The sequence below is a fragment of the Bombus affinis genome, chromosome 1 (assembly GCF_024516045.1).
Source record: "Bombus affinis isolate iyBomAffi1 chromosome 1, iyBomAffi1.2, whole genome shotgun sequence".
NCBI classification, from domain to species: domain Eukaryota; kingdom Metazoa; phylum Arthropoda; class Insecta; order Hymenoptera; family Apidae; genus Bombus; species Bombus affinis.
In genome coordinates this window covers 16,396,616-16,413,250 of record NC_066344.1, presented here as the reverse complement: position 1 = coordinate 16,413,250, position 16,635 = coordinate 16,396,616, and the positions used below count along the sequence as shown (strand labels likewise).

General features: G+C 28.1%; 3 protein-coding genes across 6 annotated transcripts; 1 reads left to right on the top strand and 2 right to left on the bottom strand.

The window, feature by feature from the left end:
• Window positions 1-122: 122 nt before the first annotated feature.
• LOC126920981 (nuclear pore complex protein Nup154) lies at window positions 123-6,730 on the bottom strand. The gene is made up of 27 exons (XM_050732048.1): window positions 6,627-6,730; window positions 6,156-6,336; window positions 5,940-6,077; window positions 5,745-5,841; window positions 5,495-5,658; window positions 5,248-5,393; window positions 4,897-5,162; window positions 4,574-4,824; window positions 4,245-4,498; window positions 3,997-4,170; window positions 3,794-3,902; window positions 3,507-3,718; window positions 3,333-3,430; window positions 3,070-3,259; window positions 2,905-2,999; window positions 2,751-2,847; window positions 2,603-2,680; window positions 2,334-2,530; window positions 2,102-2,249; window positions 1,789-2,021; window positions 1,540-1,687; window positions 1,378-1,470; window positions 1,175-1,295; window positions 992-1,096; window positions 792-909; window positions 591-713; window positions 123-469 (listed from the first exon to the last, which is right to left on the bottom strand). Exons 2-27 carry the CDS (start codon window positions 6,289-6,291, stop codon window positions 343-345), a joined length of 3,918 nt encoding a protein of 1,305 aa, XP_050588005.1. The 5' UTR covers window positions 6,292-6,336; window positions 6,627-6,730; the 3' UTR covers window positions 123-342.
• A 168-nt stretch (window positions 6,731-6,898) lies between these two features.
• LOC126920851 (uncharacterized) lies at window positions 6,899-10,694 on the top strand. Of its 3 annotated transcripts, XM_050731722.1 has the most exons (15): window positions 6,899-7,024; window positions 7,090-7,323; window positions 7,394-7,560; window positions 7,634-7,685; window positions 7,760-7,954; window positions 8,019-8,183; window positions 8,282-8,712; window positions 8,772-8,975; window positions 9,046-9,192; window positions 9,276-9,599; window positions 9,665-9,815; window positions 9,889-10,042; window positions 10,109-10,293; window positions 10,362-10,476; window positions 10,550-10,694. In XM_050731722.1, exons 1-15 carry the CDS (start codon window positions 6,955-6,957, stop codon window positions 10,692-10,694), a joined length of 2,739 nt encoding a protein of 912 aa, XP_050587679.1. In that variant the 5' UTR covers window positions 6,899-6,954. The 3 variants fall into 3 exon arrangements, with proteins under 3 accessions (XP_050587679.1, XP_050587669.1, XP_050587660.1); XM_050731712.1 differs by lacking the exon at window positions 10,550-10,694 and having other exon boundaries at window positions 8,282-8,392; window positions 8,483-8,712; window positions 9,889-10,548; XM_050731703.1 differs by lacking the exon at window positions 10,550-10,694 and having other exon boundaries at window positions 6,901-7,024; window positions 7,760-7,939; window positions 9,889-10,548.
• Window positions 10,542-16,007, bottom strand: LOC126920847 (eukaryotic translation initiation factor 2-alpha kinase). 2 transcript variants are annotated; one of them, XR_007712127.1, is made up of 14 exons: window positions 15,700-16,007; window positions 14,994-15,117; window positions 14,748-14,922; window positions 14,504-14,660; window positions 14,251-14,425; window positions 13,914-14,175; window positions 13,709-13,810; window positions 13,426-13,609; window positions 13,257-13,362; window positions 12,955-13,160; window positions 12,126-12,858; window positions 11,713-12,057; window positions 11,437-11,627; window positions 10,542-11,258 (listed from the first exon to the last, which is right to left on the bottom strand). XR_007712127.1 is itself a non-coding variant. In XM_050731688.1 (13 exons), exons 1-13 carry the CDS (start codon window positions 15,822-15,824, stop codon window positions 11,520-11,522), a joined length of 2,802 nt encoding a protein of 933 aa, XP_050587645.1. In that variant the 5' UTR covers window positions 15,825-16,007; the 3' UTR covers window positions 11,357-11,519. The 2 variants fall into 2 exon arrangements, 1 of the variants encoding a protein (XP_050587645.1); XM_050731688.1 differs by lacking the exon at window positions 10,542-11,258 and having other exon boundaries at window positions 11,357-11,627.
• Between the last annotated feature and the right edge of the window lie 628 nt (window positions 16,008-16,635).

The following is a 16,635-nucleotide window of genomic DNA, read 5'->3' as shown; positions in this document are numbered from 1 at the left end:
CACAAGATATAGAAAACCATGAAAAGACAAAAGCCTCAGAGACTATTAGATGTAAAATAAGTAAAATTTTTTTATTATCACATAATTAATGTAATAAAAAAAGAGGTGATTTGCATCATAAATATCAATACATGTAACTTTTATTAATGGAAAGAGACGTTATAATATTTATGACAACATTTGAGCACTTGTGGTTTCTTCGTATTTACACTTTATATTGTGTCTTAATAAAATCCTTTTCTCACAGAACAAAGTATTTCAGTCATTTTGTATTTTAATTTTCCACGATTTATACGATTTTATGAAACGTTAGTTTATTGTAAAAACAGTAGAAATTCTTTCTTACATACGAGTTAAAACATTTTGAATCGATCTAAGTTTCGTTATTAATTCTTGTCCATGAGGCTTGCTATACAATGTAGTTAAACACTTTGAAATTACGTCTTGGCACTTCGTTATTATTTTTCGTCTGCAATTCAATCAATTATTTTAACATTAATCGAATAGAAATTAAGTAACTGTCACATTTTGTTATAATTATTTTTATGATTATCTATTGACTTGTTTTCATGACGCAGTAATGTACTTACTTAACGAAAGTATTGGTAATGTTCGAATGAGATATAAAGTAATTAACTAAATTTGCAGTTGATTCGATAAGATGAAAATCATTTCCCTCGTTGAACCAAGTTCGAGTATCTTTGCCAATCATTCTGAAAACAAACATTATGCATTTATTTATTAAGTAAAATATAAAGAAATGTATTTATCAATAAACATATTCTATTTACTTGTAAATATCTAAGAGATCCTCCATTGATACTCCTAACTGTAGAAACCCAGATATAATTCCATTATTTGATACATTTAACTTACATGCTTTTATTTCTAACTGTTTTACTAGAAAATCTGAAAAAAATATAATACATCTTATAGTTTCATATTATATTTTCATTATATCATAATGGTGATAAAAGGGTTTTGTTATTACCAACTGGAAAACAGTGTGGTGATCCTGAATACTCCTGTCCCAAGGATATAATTTTGCTCATTAAAATAGTCATTTTATCTTCTGCTGTTGACGTATCTTTTAATTCTGTAAATATGTATTATTAAAACGTAAATACGAGACATTTTTTCATTCATATAAATGTATAAGATAGAATGTTAATACCATTATTTATAATATTAGTCCAAATTTCCTGGATTAACATTGCATCTTGATGACCAGAACAATGAATTATAGATAATTTGCACTCCCATAATTGTAAAGGGTCCGCATATTCTTGGTATAACTATAATGAATGATTAACAGATGTGAATCCTAAAAGTTCCATACAAATATCTTAATTCATAACACACATAGTTGGATCATACCTTTGTTATATCAAGTAACGAAAACTTTAATGCTCTAGATGCTTCATCGCTGAGTCTACCGCTTAAATGTTGGTTACAAATTGTATCTAATATCTACAATACAATGATAACATACAAATCATATTCTAAATAGATTTTGCTATAATATTTATAATCGCTTACCTGTTGTTGTATTCTAGCAACTTCTACTTTGTCTTCTAATTCACGTAAAAAAATGCCAAGGTATGGAGCGTATCCAGCTTGGTCACTTCTCATACAAACTACTGCTCGAGCTAAATATTCAACTCTCTGTGATAATGTTACATTTGATCTATATTTAAAGAAAAGAAAAGAAAGTAAAAATAAAGTGTAGTTTCCTGAAATCAGGAAAAAAAGTGTAAATTTAATCAAAGTTATGTGCGTTATACATACTCTTTGGTTGCTAAAGCATCCAATATTTTAGCTGCAGCAGCATGATTTTTATTTTTTTCATAAAATTGCCACAGCAAGTCTGGTGCATTGACTCGGGTGAGATAAGCTTCTAAAGAAGGTGCTGCTAGAGCAACGAGTTCTCCGTGAAGCCTTCTTTCTATCATCCAAGCATATACTGAAGCGTGGAGAATTTCACACTTAGAATGTAATGCGTCAGTTATGATGTCATGCAACTAAAAGATATAAATATTTATGTAAAAGATCCAGTAAATTTATTGGAAATAATATAATTTAAAAAGAAAGTATATTTTACTATTTCTTTTGCTGGTGTAACAGGCATAGTTGAGCCATTTTGTTGTGGAGGACCAGGTTTACTGGGTATAGTAGGTGTCAATGGATTAGAAATGCTTTGATTATAAAGATGATCCAATAACGTAGTGAATTCTTTATAAATCTCTAATCTATATACAAAAAATTATCTGAATAATTAGAATATGCAATATATTAAACGTACAATTATTAAAATGTAATTTTATAATCAGTACCTTTTCATGTAAGCAAACCTTCCTTCTTGATCTTCGATTGGTTCATTATTTTTATAATAATGTAAGGCAGCGTTATTGGGGTCTACTCTTTCTGCACAACAGAGACATAACTCGAGTACACCCGAATAAAATTGACAAGCGATAAATTGTTGGCATACTGCACTTAAATTTAGTCTGGGAGCAACTTCTTTGCAAAGCTAAGGATGTGAATGTAAACAGAGAGTATAAAATTGTACAAATAATATTATACACAATATTAGAATGTTTACCTTTAAAGCAGATTGCAAATAGCATTCTTTCTCTTCTGGATTTGTACAACTTTTTGCTTTCAAAATTATTTCATTAGCCTACGATTTATAAAAATATTAACAATATATAAAAATAAAATCATGATTCTTTTAATTTTACTTCTTGTACCTTAGAACAAACAGCATCCTCGCTTCTATATAAATTTGGACAAACTTCTCGTAATCTTTGACTAACAGCATCAACAGATGCATTATCTCCAAGATAACTGTAGATTTGTAAAAATTAGTACACAGGATTTTTATTATTTATTTAGCTCACTTACCTATCTATAAGATGAATGATCAATAATGAAGAAATTTCATGTCCAATTAAAATTAAATCTCGAAATGTAGCTGTAGAAAATTGATTAATTTGATCCTATAAATTATTATAAATATTAATATAAAATTTTCAACTTAAAGAAAATTGTAATATGTATTTGACTAACCTTTGATAAACAATTTACAATATTATTTAAATGGTTTTCACATAAAATTTTCCAAAGTTCTAACACTTCACAAGCATGAGTAATGAAAATTTTTAATGCAGCTAAAGAATTCCTTTCTTCGACTATTGGTTCTTGGTAATGACTAGGTATAGTTGTTTCAAATCCATCAGTTATTCTAGTAGTACCGTGTCTAAAAATCGATAAGTAGTTCAAATAAAATTTAATCATTTGTAAAGCTGTTGAAATAGTATATAGATACATACTGCTTAGTAATGTGGGTATTTTTATTGAGAAACGATCTTAATGCCTGCAGAAGACTTAGAATCCAGCTAACTTGTCTTGTTGAAATTGTACTAGAGATCTGAAATTATAGTGTGAGCAAAGGTTAATATACAGAAACAAAAACAATGAAAAAAATTTATATCAATTTAAGTCACCTGAGTTTTGTTGTTTATAACTTCTTGTTTAATACAACGCATATTCCATATTGGTCGAAGTATTCTTCCTACATACAGATATAAACCATTGTGTTTTGCAGAAAATTGTTGCAGAGAAATGTCTGTATTAAGTCCAACTGGTGCATGAGGTCGAAATCCTTGAAGCCTTAAATCATAGTTTGGAACTCTCGGTGTTGATGTGCGCATATCTCCTATGACATTCATAAACTATATAAAGAAAAATTTATAAAGAAAAATAAAACTTTCATATAAAATTAATGTAATACCTGTATTTATATTAGCAAAGTTAGTACCATGTACATCAATTGCAGGTCCAATGCTTGTCGTTCGTTGACTACCATATAAAAAGAATGCTCTTGTTGCCCATTCTGCTAACTATACAAATTATAATTAAATATTACTTTCTAATTTTACAAAACTTAATTTTTATAATTAAATTTTGATTTTAATTCTTAATCTGAATCAGGACCTCAGCATTTTGAGAACTTTCAAGCGTGGCTAAAATAAGACAAGTTGCACATGCTTGTTCCAATGATTGCGACTGAAAATATGCGCGAACGGCTTCTGTATCAGGACCGCGTTGTTCTAATAGAAGCTGCTTTAAGATATCCATTGGACGAACTTGAACATAAATAATGGCACCCTGTAAGTAAAGAAATAAACAACTTGTAAATAACTACATCTAATAGATTTACAGACCTTTAATTATTTATATACCTGAGAAGTCAAAAATATAAATTTTCGTGGCGCTTCCATGTGCTGCCTTACGAGAAGAGGAGGTTCTTCTTGTGTAATACTTTGTTTTTCAATACATATAGCTGGTTCCACAAGAATTTCTGCCATTGCCCATACGGGACTATCGAGAGATAAAGGACTTTGAGTTTCAGCTAAATAATTTGTGAATGGATAAGCATCATTACTTAAACATAAAGCAGTTTCTGTATCTCCACCGCAAACAAGAATTAATGTTCCTGTAACAGATATATACTGCATAGTATATAAATTTTAATATTATGTCCTTAACAAGAAAATATTGGAATGTATACCTTTCCTATAATGTGCCATTTGTACTTTCCTGGGCCTCATTACTGTAGCATTAGCAGCGTAACCTGGTGGCAATCTAACATGTATTAACTGTAGACCTTGAGGTCTTGTTGTCGGATTAGCAACTGCAGTGCAACTGAAGTAAAAGCGTGTTCCAGTAGCTGCAACTACAACTAAGTTTAAATGTACTGATTCTGACTCTGTAATAGCTGATATGCTCACCAATGGTCGAAAATTATTACTATCCAGTGTTCTAAAAATGATAAATGTAATATGAATTATAATTTCAGTTATTTAAAACTAGGATTTGTATAAATATACATACTTAACAACATGAACAGCGTTTTGTACTAAAGAAGCTTGTGACAAAGACGCGACTTTGGACGCTCCATTATTATCGATATCCCAAACTGTAATTGTTCCCTTATCACCGAGTGTGTATAAAATATTTCGTGAATCATCAACGGAAATTTGTATTATTGCTTCTTCTTCTGATAAAGCTATAGTGACAAATGATGGAACTAAAAATGATAATGGACCTTCAGAATGATTTATCTTTTTACAACGTTTCCCAAACCAGCTACTTTCTGCCTACACAATGAACATATACTAAAGTGATTAATTATGATTTTTATATCGATTATTTTTATATTCATATTTGTGTAGCAAATTTTACCTGATAATATATTTCATAAAGGGATCCATTTCTACCACCAAGGAAAATTCTCCCACTATTAGTGTTAGCTATTGTTGTAATGCCAATCCCATCCGTAGCAACTGTGAAAATTGGTTCAGGAACTAGTTGCATTTCTGGTGAAGTGCCTAAATTAGAAATTGAAACATTAAATAAGGTTTAGTAAATAAGGTAACAATAAGGTTTAAAAAAGATGTAATCTTCAAGTAAAACTGAAACTGTATTATACCATCACTGGTTTCTGTTAATGTAACTCCAAGAATAGTTATTTCCACTGTAGTTGTAAGAATCAACAAATATTTTACATAAGATTGGAACACCCCTGCTTTGGGTTTTACTAAACCTACACTTATAATAGTTTCATTTAACCCATCAAAATATGCAACATCAGACCTAAAAACATATTATCATTATAAATATTAATTACTTAATTATGATACCTTGAGAAAATATTTTATAAACTTTAAATAAATTTTTACTCATTTTCATATGACCAAACATATATATCACTATCAATTGTAAGCCATGCTTTTGAAATTTCTGTAAAAAGACCCATCATACAATGACATTGCATATCTAATCAGATATTAAGAAATTATATTTTTTATGTAAGGAAGCAAACAAAACATGCGTATTATAAATATTAAAGAATGATCAATTATATAAAAGGATACGATGAAAATGTTCCATTATCTCAGATGGCAAAGAAATTTTACTGTATGCTTTCATTTGATTTATATTAGGAAAACATAATGACATCCCATTTAAATTTGGATAATCATGATCATCAAGACCACTAACAGTTGGTCCACCTAAAACAAAAAAGAGTTTCTTTATAGAACATCGAATAATAAAAAAATATGCAAGAGACAAGAGAACAACAAAGTTACCTTGTACGTTATATCTCATAAGATTAATTAAGGATGGAAAGTTGCTATCAGCTGTAATGTGTATATCAACCACTTTCCCTGCCATTTCTAAGGCATCTAAGTGTATTTTAAGCGGTTCCATTTCAGTGAGGGTCATGTTTGTACGGTACAGGGAAAAATTAAATATTAAATGCACACAGAACTAAATTCAAACAAAAAGATAGAAATAAGATAATAGCAAGGGTATTAACAAGTTTTAACGTAAATTATTATTATTGTATAATTATTATCAACTAATATCATTATCCTTATGTACTTATAAATAATTATCTGACTTTTTCATCTAAACATCCTGTGATTAAAGGTTAGACTTATTTATCAGTCTAAACATTAAATAATATTGAAAATAATAGGATCTACTGTATTGTTTCTTAAAAACATAATTGCATCCTAAAAATAAAAACGTATTCATTTTACTTAAGAAACACTTACTACAATTTATTAGAACTATTTATATATTTTTAATGACATTCACGAGGATTATGCCGCTCGCGCCACACAGGTAAATTTTAAGTTGTATTACCATACAAACTACATACGCATACGCGAAACTAATGAATCTTATTGGCTTGAATTTATCTGGTACACAGGAGATAAATATGTTTGAATTCAAATTGAATCTCTTTATGCATTAAACAATTTACGCTTAAAATAGGAATATACTAAATATAAAATATAACATCTTTTTTTAGGATTCAGTACTTTTAGTACATAATACAATAATAATAATTATATTTTATTTTCTAAATTATTACATATAATGAAAATCTTGCCATCTACAATCTTTTTCCTAATATTTCTCATTTCACTGATTTTTCTTGGTGCCACTGGTAAAAGATATATCAGATATGTTTCATATTAATAATTTAATATATTGTTAATACTTTTATTGCAGATAATGTAATGAATGCAATGCAAAACCTTTATTGCAATCTTGGATTAAAACTTGATGATTCATGTCCCATTGATGGTGGCTGGACATTTTGGAGTCCATGGGGATCTTGTTCTGGGAAATGTGGATTTAAAGGGAAAAGAATGAGACGACGTACTTGTGATAATCCTGTGCCTTTAAATAATGGAGCCCCTTGTATTGGTCCTACTTATCAAATTGAAAATTGTCAAATTACTGGTACAACCTAAAGTGATAGAATATCAATGTAATTTTACATGTAATTTAATGTAATAAATATTTTTTTTAGGGTGCATGATGAATGATTACGAAACAGTTGTAAATGCTCATCCTATACGTAAAGGAGAACTGAAAATTGTAAAGAAATTTCATAAAAAATTACCAGCTTTAATAGAATTATGTTTTCTTGCCGATTGTACATTTTCTGTTGTAGAAAAGATTCTTGGAAACAATGTGGTAATAAACAATAGAATTTGTAATTATTTAAAGAACAATTTAAGAATAATATTTTTATATACCTTCTATAAAGATGCTTTACTGGAATGCTATGAATTGTGTTAAATATGATATTGGATGTCCAAGTAAGTAAATAATTAAATACATATTAATATTTACATAAATGTATGAATGCATGTGAATAATGAAACATTTTCAGACTCTGGTGGTTGGAGTGTTTGGGGAGTTTGGTCGGCATGTACTGCAACTTGTGGCAAAGGACAAAAATATCGTACAAGAATTTGTAATAGTCCAACTCCTTCAAATTTTAAATTAATGTGTAGTGGTTTAGCATTTGAAATGAAAAGCTGCGTGGGAATTAACTGCAGGAAGCACTCAGGTATAAATCCCCAAGGTTTGAGTGTTAATTACATGGAATATAATTTCTAAATTATATATTATCTCATTATTTTCAATAGGGAGTACTTGGAGTAATTGGAATGAGTGGAGCACATGTAGTGTAAAATGTGGTAGTGGAGTTCAAACCAGGAAACGCTTATGTTCAGAAACTCAAAATTTACAAGGAACTTCATGTAAAGGTCCATCCAAAGATATAAAAGGCTGTATAATTAATAATTGTTCTAGTAAGAATGTTATTTTATATAAGTAGAATATTGTACATTTTCTAGAAATAACTTGTACAATCTGTAAAAATTATTTTACAATTATTAATTTTTATTAGTAAATGGAATGTGGTCAACATGGATGGTTTGGTCACCTTGTACTTCAAGTTGTGGGATTGGTACACAATTGAGAAATCGAATGTGTACCAATCCTTCTCCGAGTGGTAATGGTACATCTTGTGTTGGTTCAGCTTCTGAAGTTCGTCAGTGTTTTACTAAACCATGTATAAATAAATTACATGAAGTAGTACACTTTACAGAAAAGAGTAGTCTTCAGTATGATAAAACTGGAAGACCTTCACGGTTGCTTCATGTGTATCTAAGGTTTTTACCACTATCTCCTTTTGGTATGATTATTTATCGTTTTGAAAAGGATTGTAAAGGATTGATGTGCGACTTCGTAAAATTGTTTCTTCAAAATGGGAAGATTGTACTTTTGTCTCAAATTACTGACTGTACACTAGCTTTAATTCATGAGACCAAATTGGAAGTAAGAAATGTTTTATTTTATACATTAATTGTTTTGTATTTGATTTATGTTGTTTTTAGATTGGACAATGGCATGTAATATTAATTGCAATATATGGGACACATGGAGTATTACGCATTGATGATGGTTTTCATGAAGTTACTACTTTTTCATGCATTCCAATTTCATATGACTTGGATCACGCAATGGAAGTCGGAGGATTTCAAGGACAAATTCAAGAACTAACAATTAATTTCGCACTTGTTCAACTTCATACATCAAAAGTTATTCATATTTATTCAGTTCTGCAATATTAAGTGAATAAATATATTTTGAATATAAAATATCATTTAGGATAATCATGGTACAAAATATGTAAATCTTTTATCCAGTAGTAACAATGTTCAATATTTGATGGGAGATGACAATGAAGGTTTTATTAACATTGGTTTGACGGATTCAGTTGCAGTATCATGTCCAGAAAGTATAGAATATTGGCAAGTAAGAAATTAACAATTGCTATTTAATCAATAATATTTTCAAAGCCATTATTTAATAATAATTTTATAATCATTATAATTTAGATTATAATTGCTATAAAAATAGAGAGCATGAATGGACTTATAGCAACAATACCAGGTGATTTCTTCAATAAATATATCTTATTATTATTAGAAGAGGGAAAAGTAAAGCTGAAATTTTACCAAGGAGAAACTTCTACTGCAGTTGAAAGTATGGAACATGTTTTAATAGGAGAATGGTTTGAAATAGTAATAGCTCATGATGGTAAAAATATGTATATGCAAATTAATGGAAATGAAAAGAGATATGTACCTTTAACTTTGTCAAAGACAATAATTACGTCAGGAACTGACATATTCTTAGGAGCTATACGTGATGATATGAGAGTAAATAGCTTTATTTAAAAGAAAAAATCTGTTTCATATATGAAATTCACAATTTTTTATAATAGGGGAAGATATGTTCTAACTGTGTAGATATACCACAAATAAGTTTTACTCTTGGATATCTCAACATAAATGGAAAAGAAATAGATCTTATATCATTACCAGTTCTAGAAATAAGTAGCAATCGATTTTCTAGCCGTACTATTAGTATATCTGGTAATAATTCTTAATATAATATTATAAAGATATCTAAAACTCAATAATATAATTCCACATAATAATATTTTAGATTATTATGAAGAAATACCATTACTCTTAGGTCAAGAACTTAAATTATCATGTATCTATGATACAATTCCTCTTGAAAAAGAACACACATTTTCTAAACAGACATATGTTCTATGGTTGATAATGGATAAATTATTAAAATCTTATGGAAACAAGTAAATATGTCAAATTCACTATTGTACTTTTTATATTAATTTTGTAATATTTAATTTTCCATCAAGCAATGATTTTTTCAATCTGAAAGATGATGGACGAGTTAGTACTGTTAGTATTGCAAGCTATATAACTCGTGATACAATAGAAAACTTTTATTCGTGTCATATTTATCATCATAGAAATAAATCAAATAAAGATTTAGGTCCAACTATCTTTACATTTGGTATTACTGTGATGAACAAAAGTGAAGGTAATACAGTCGTTTTTAAATAAAACAATTTATTTATGTTATATTTGTGAAAAACTTTAATCTCTTAGAATTTGAAAGTACAATTTGGAAGCAATGGAATCTTATCTGTAAAGTTGTGATCATGTGTTTCATATTCTTGATAATTTGGTGTTTATTAGAAATATTTCAGGATGCTCGAAATGGGTAATTAATTAATGAACTATTTTACAAAACTAGAAGTTAGAACTGAAATAAAATAAAGCATATGATATTTTAGGCATGGTTTTTATAGACTTCCACAAATGCTTAACATCAATCCCACATCCACTATAAATTTCGTCTTATCTAAGAATGGTGTAACATTACTCGGTAGTCAGCAAGCTGCAAATGAAGTTGTATCAAGAATTTTAGAAGATAACTGAGCTTTTTAATTAGATAAAGGACAAGAAGTAATATTAATAATATAATTAACAAATTAGTGCACTAATAACTTATTTCGTAATACAGAATTCATAAAAAACAGAAGTATTCAGAAGTAAACAGAAGTAATTAGTGAATTAATAAAATTCCCATATTCTTTTAATGTTATTACAAAATACATTTATATAAATTTCTAATTGTAACAGTAGACGTAACTAATTTCAACAATATTGAAGGTAACATCAATATTCTCTAAGTAACAGTAGTATAAAATAATACAACTTTTGTAGGAAAATATTTAGATGCTACGAATTAATATAAAAAATATATTTATATTAAGTATTGTCTTACAGTGATGGCAGCTTATATTTACAGTTTAAAGACAATACAGCAAAAAATGTTGTGAGTATCAATTATTTAATATAAAATAAAACAGTCAATATATGAATCTTTACCAAAAAATCATAAATTTATTTCACGCTTTATATTGTTTGCGTGAATTGACGTTCGTTCAGGTAATTCCGAATAAATGCTGTTTTATAATAAAACAAGGCGAGCAAGTACCCCTGTTAACATAACGTTAAAATTTACAATAATATTAAAAAATATAAGTTATATATAATAAAATATAATTAAGATAATATATAAATACATTACACAGGACTTATAGCTACATCTTTTTTTATATTTCAACTAATTATGAGAATATAATTATTCAATTTGTTTCTCAGGATTCACTATTACCATTACTAATCACAGAAGAATGTTGTGTTAATCGAGAGAATTCAAAATGCAATTTTGTATCTTCGTCTATACTGAGACCTTAGTTAGTTATTAGCTATTTCATAATTTAATAATGGTGGTCTTGCTTTAATGCCTAATGTTGTAGGTCTTTTACTAGGATTTTCATCTAACATCATGTTCAGCAAATTGTACTAAAAATAAGATGTTTGCAATTGATATATTTTAGCCAAAACAGAAATTAAGATTATTTAAGGATACATTATATGATTTTCTTACCTCGGCCGGATAATCGTTACTGAAATTTTTTGGAAATACTGACTTTCTTAAGTTTATAAGGGCAACAATTCTTTCCATTTCAGTAACAAATGGAATGAGGAGTTCAAATAAAATAATTCCTAAAGAATAGATATCAACCTTATAATTATAGCCCTGACCATTTATTTGTTCAGGAGACATATAAAGATGAGTACCGACATATGCGGTATGTAAACTATTTCTAAATGTAACGTTTTCGTTCTCTGAAGGAGTATGAGCTTCATTGTAACCTTCTGTTATTGCAGTTACAAGGCCAAAATCTCCAACTTTTATTTTATTATCGAAAGAGAAAAATATATTTGAAGGCTGAAATTCATTTCGTTTAAGATAACAATTTTTACTTTCGAGCAATAAAACATTATTTCAGATATTACCTTCAAATCACGATGAATAAGTCCTTGTAAGTGAACATATTCCACAGCATCAACTATTTGCTGAAATATATTTAATACACGATGATAATCTCGTATTGACTGCATTTTTAGCCATTCTCTGAGACTTAACCTTTGGCACAATTGCATTTGTATGTAAAGGAACATTTTTGGAGATTTACGTGTATTCGACTTATTATTTAGATCTAAAGAAAACGATCTTTGGCGTTTTTTCTTCACTTCTTTTCCTGGCACTCTACTGCCAGTGTCTTTGAATATGATGCTTTCAGAATATGAACGATTAGTAGCTTTTGACTTTACTTTTTCAACTCTGTTACTGGAATGAGATGAACTAGAACTCTTAGTAGTAGAGTTACTGATACTAACAAGATTTTCATCCTGACTTTCTGATTGGGATTTTACAAACACAATAAAGGAATCGTCATTCGAATCATTATTCAATTCATAGGCCTCACAAGCACTATCTATTGATGATTGATCAGTCTGACTGACATTAATGCAAACAGAATTATTCATTTTTGTTTCCGTATGAATTTCTTCTGAAGTAAAATTTGAATTTGGAGATGTAATCTTGTTTATCCACTGAGGATCATGTTTTTCTTGCCATCCTAAAGGTGGGCACTCGAGCCATGCATTAAAGTACCTTACAATATTTTGATGATCCAATTTAGCCAATGCTTTTACTTCTCGCATTACACGTTCTCTTGAATATGTACTGTTGAACAAAACAAAGGATGAGCTTGTAAATTTGGTTGTACTTATTTTTCATGTTTGACTGTACTGTATCAAATCATACTGTAGAATTTTATACCTGTTTGGTAGAGCAATCCTTTTAATAGCATAATTGCAATCATCTATTTTATTTTTTGCCTCAAAAACAACACCATAACCACCTTTTCCCAAACAATCCACTGGTTCAAAATCTGTGAGATAACGTGATTTAAAATTATCGATTTCCTTTTCATCAGTAGGTTGGTTATTTTTATTTGTCTCTATATGTCTTTCAACTATTAAAGGCTAAAATTCCATATAAATATAAATATTTTTAATTCATTCATCAAGATCAATATTTTTAAACTTTATAATATTAAAAAGATTTATAATATTCTTTACCGGAAACGCTGCATCTTTAGCAACTGTTGTAGCATTTAATAGACGTTGTGTCAACATAAAATTTAGTAAAATCGCAGTAGTAATTGATATTATTAAAACTTCCTTCCTATTGAAAAGATTTTAGGTTAAGAATTAATATTTTATACTTTTTTTATTTCATTTTACATACCACCAATACCATAATGACACAATGATAATTTGAACAGGAGTATCCTCATCCTCTCCTTGAGTATTATTTTCCTTGAACGATTTCCGTTCTTCTTTGATAACAATCAAATTTGAAGTAGTATGATTACATTGTTTATTATTGTCCAATTCTAACTGATCTGTTGAATACAAATAAAATCCATTTCCTAAAAAAAAATTTGTATCAAAGAAATTAATGCTAAATATTGAAAGTATGAGTCTTTTTTTTACTATTAACAAAATCTTAATATTTTATATGTATGTACCATTTACATATTCCGAATTATATAAAACTGATAATGCAGTGATACTTTGTGCATCAGTTATTTCAAGTAATACATCATCTTCTTTATTATTTATTGAATGATCTAAAAGAGCTTGTTTAATTACATTATCTGAGTTATATTATGTTCTACCATAATATTATACTTGTAGACATATTTAATGAAGGATAAAACCAAGCTCTCATACCAATAGCAGGGTGAGGTTGCCATGGATATTTTGTATGCTGCATATACCTTGGTGATGCATCTAATGATTTATAGAGTTCTGTATTTTCTTGCACATATAACTGCCTGTTGTGCATACCCAAATAAAGTGCTGGACTGGCTGAAAAATCTGTACTCCAAAATTGTTGTGTACTATCAAATAAATTAATTTCCTTCAAATTTTTATACCCATTGCTTTTTGTACTTGCATCTTCACGCCATATAGTAACAACTGGAGAATCAAACTAACAAAATACCAATATATGTAACCAGTACAGAGCTTAGCAAATATATTTTATTCCTATAATTAATTAAATTACCTTATATTGCCATAATTTCACTGTAGGGTCATTCTTATCAACAGCCCAAACCAAACCATTAGGTACATTAACCTTAATTTCAATATCTAAACTATGAGGTGTTACTTTATTTTGGCAATACATATCAGAATAAGGAACAAGTACTAAGTCATGTTGCCCTACACTGAAGTTCCATCTATTCCAATGTAAATTCATTTAATATAATATTTGTCATTAACAACATTTGATGAATTTTGTATTTTATGAAATTTACCTCTCAATACCAGTACGAGGTTCAACTGCTCTTACAGTTTGTTGAAATCTTTGAACAATGATCACTTCTTGTTTGATATATGTTTCTCCATCTGTGATGTTAATACAACCACTGATACCACATTCATATAAAATTTTCCCTGTTATGGTTGAAACACCTAGTAAGAATACATATTTCATTTTTTTCTTTTAAGTTTTATATATTACTAATTATTTATTTATAGATATATATTAGCAATATTTACCATATGATTTTACTTCTCTACCACCTGAGAATATTAGATCATCAGAGTAACGGAAAGATGAATGCAACAACTGGCTTGCAGATACTGGTACTGCTTCTAAACTTTCTTCATCAAATTGATACAATCCACCGCTTAAAGATGGAATTAGACGAACCCATTTTCCATTATTATTAAGCTATAACAAAAAGAAAGTTTAATATTTCTCTATAATATTAAAAATGTAAAATATATTCAATATTTATTTACTTCTCTATGATGAATATTTGATGATAGCATAGGTTCATTAAATTCTAATGTCCACTGTTTCTCCCCAAGATTGTTAGCATCTAAGGCAGATATCTTCCCATCTAATGTACTTACAAATAACAAACTGCAAAAAATATAAAAAAATTATATTTTATTACATTGAATACATAATATGATGCTTTATCTGCAAATATAATAAAATAAAATAAAAATGAAATTATGTAATAGAATGTAGTACAATATTCAAAATATAATTCTCCTTTACATAACACAAAATTCTCTTTTTTGATTGATTGTGTTTATTTTACATGACTTATTTTACGAAGTTTCAATAATTAATAAAAATAATAATTTATTCCATAAATAAAGTATTCTTAAAAGTGATATAGGAAAGTATAATATAACTTCTACGTTTTCTGATAAGTGTAAAAAGTAATTCGCATTAAAATTTCATGGTACATAATAAGCATATACATTTTTTTATCATTTCAGGTATTTGTTCATACAAACACTCCATAATATAGTAGATACCTTAATGGGCAAGTGTACAACACCTGGTGGATGTTGTAATGTTTTGTAATGTCCTCAATGGATGGTGTTATCACTCATTTTGATTCAAGTAATGTTGGTCAAATTACAAATATGCATAACAGGTACATTGAATTTAACATTAAATATGTGCACAAAATAATTTGTATTTAATTACCTGCGAGATGATTTCTGTTCACAAAACGTTAACTGTTTGATATCGCCGCTATCAATAAATGGAAATCTGAATGAAATTATACATAACAAATGAAGTGTTAGTCTCCATAAGTGTGTAAAAGACATCTTTTAAGTTCGAAGTGATTGATTAACTAAACACATTTTGCTCTGACATTTACGCGAAAATATAATACGTATAATATTTTTATTGAATATTACGATAAAAATAAGCCAGATATTGCTCGTTCAACATACAACAACGAATCATGATAAACTGATAAATCGCAAAAAACATAAGTTCTAGCGCCATCTCACCTGTACATACGTGCAAAATAACATACAAGAGAAATAGCATATGATTAAATATTTTAAGATATCATTTACATCTTCAATTACGTTATTTATAAGTAATAATAATGATATAAATGAAGGAATTAAAGAGTGAAATGAATTCAAAGAAAAAGAGACTGGAAGAGACTTAAAGAGATTAACAGAGAAGAATATGTATGTTTAGAAATACCTCATATCAATCAGCAAAACATATAATGTACAAATGCATTTGCAAAACTATTAATCAGTCAATAATATAATTTATAACGATATAAGATAATCTTTTTTTTATTAAAGAACATGAATTTAAGGGATTTAAAAAGTACATAATATGAAATGTATTACAAATGTTCTATAAAGATTACAATTTAATAAAATTAAGAGATCAAAAAAAACTTTTTTTAATTATTATACAATTATATACAATTATATACATGTTACATAAAGAAAATTATGTAGTATTTTAAGATACAAAAATATAGAGTACAGAATATTTTTTTATTAATCTTTTTCTTTTTTTAAATATAAAATTTTCAATTTAATAATTTAAGTTCCATTTATTTAAAAATTTTCTAGATTTCATATAATATAAAAATACTTAGTTCTT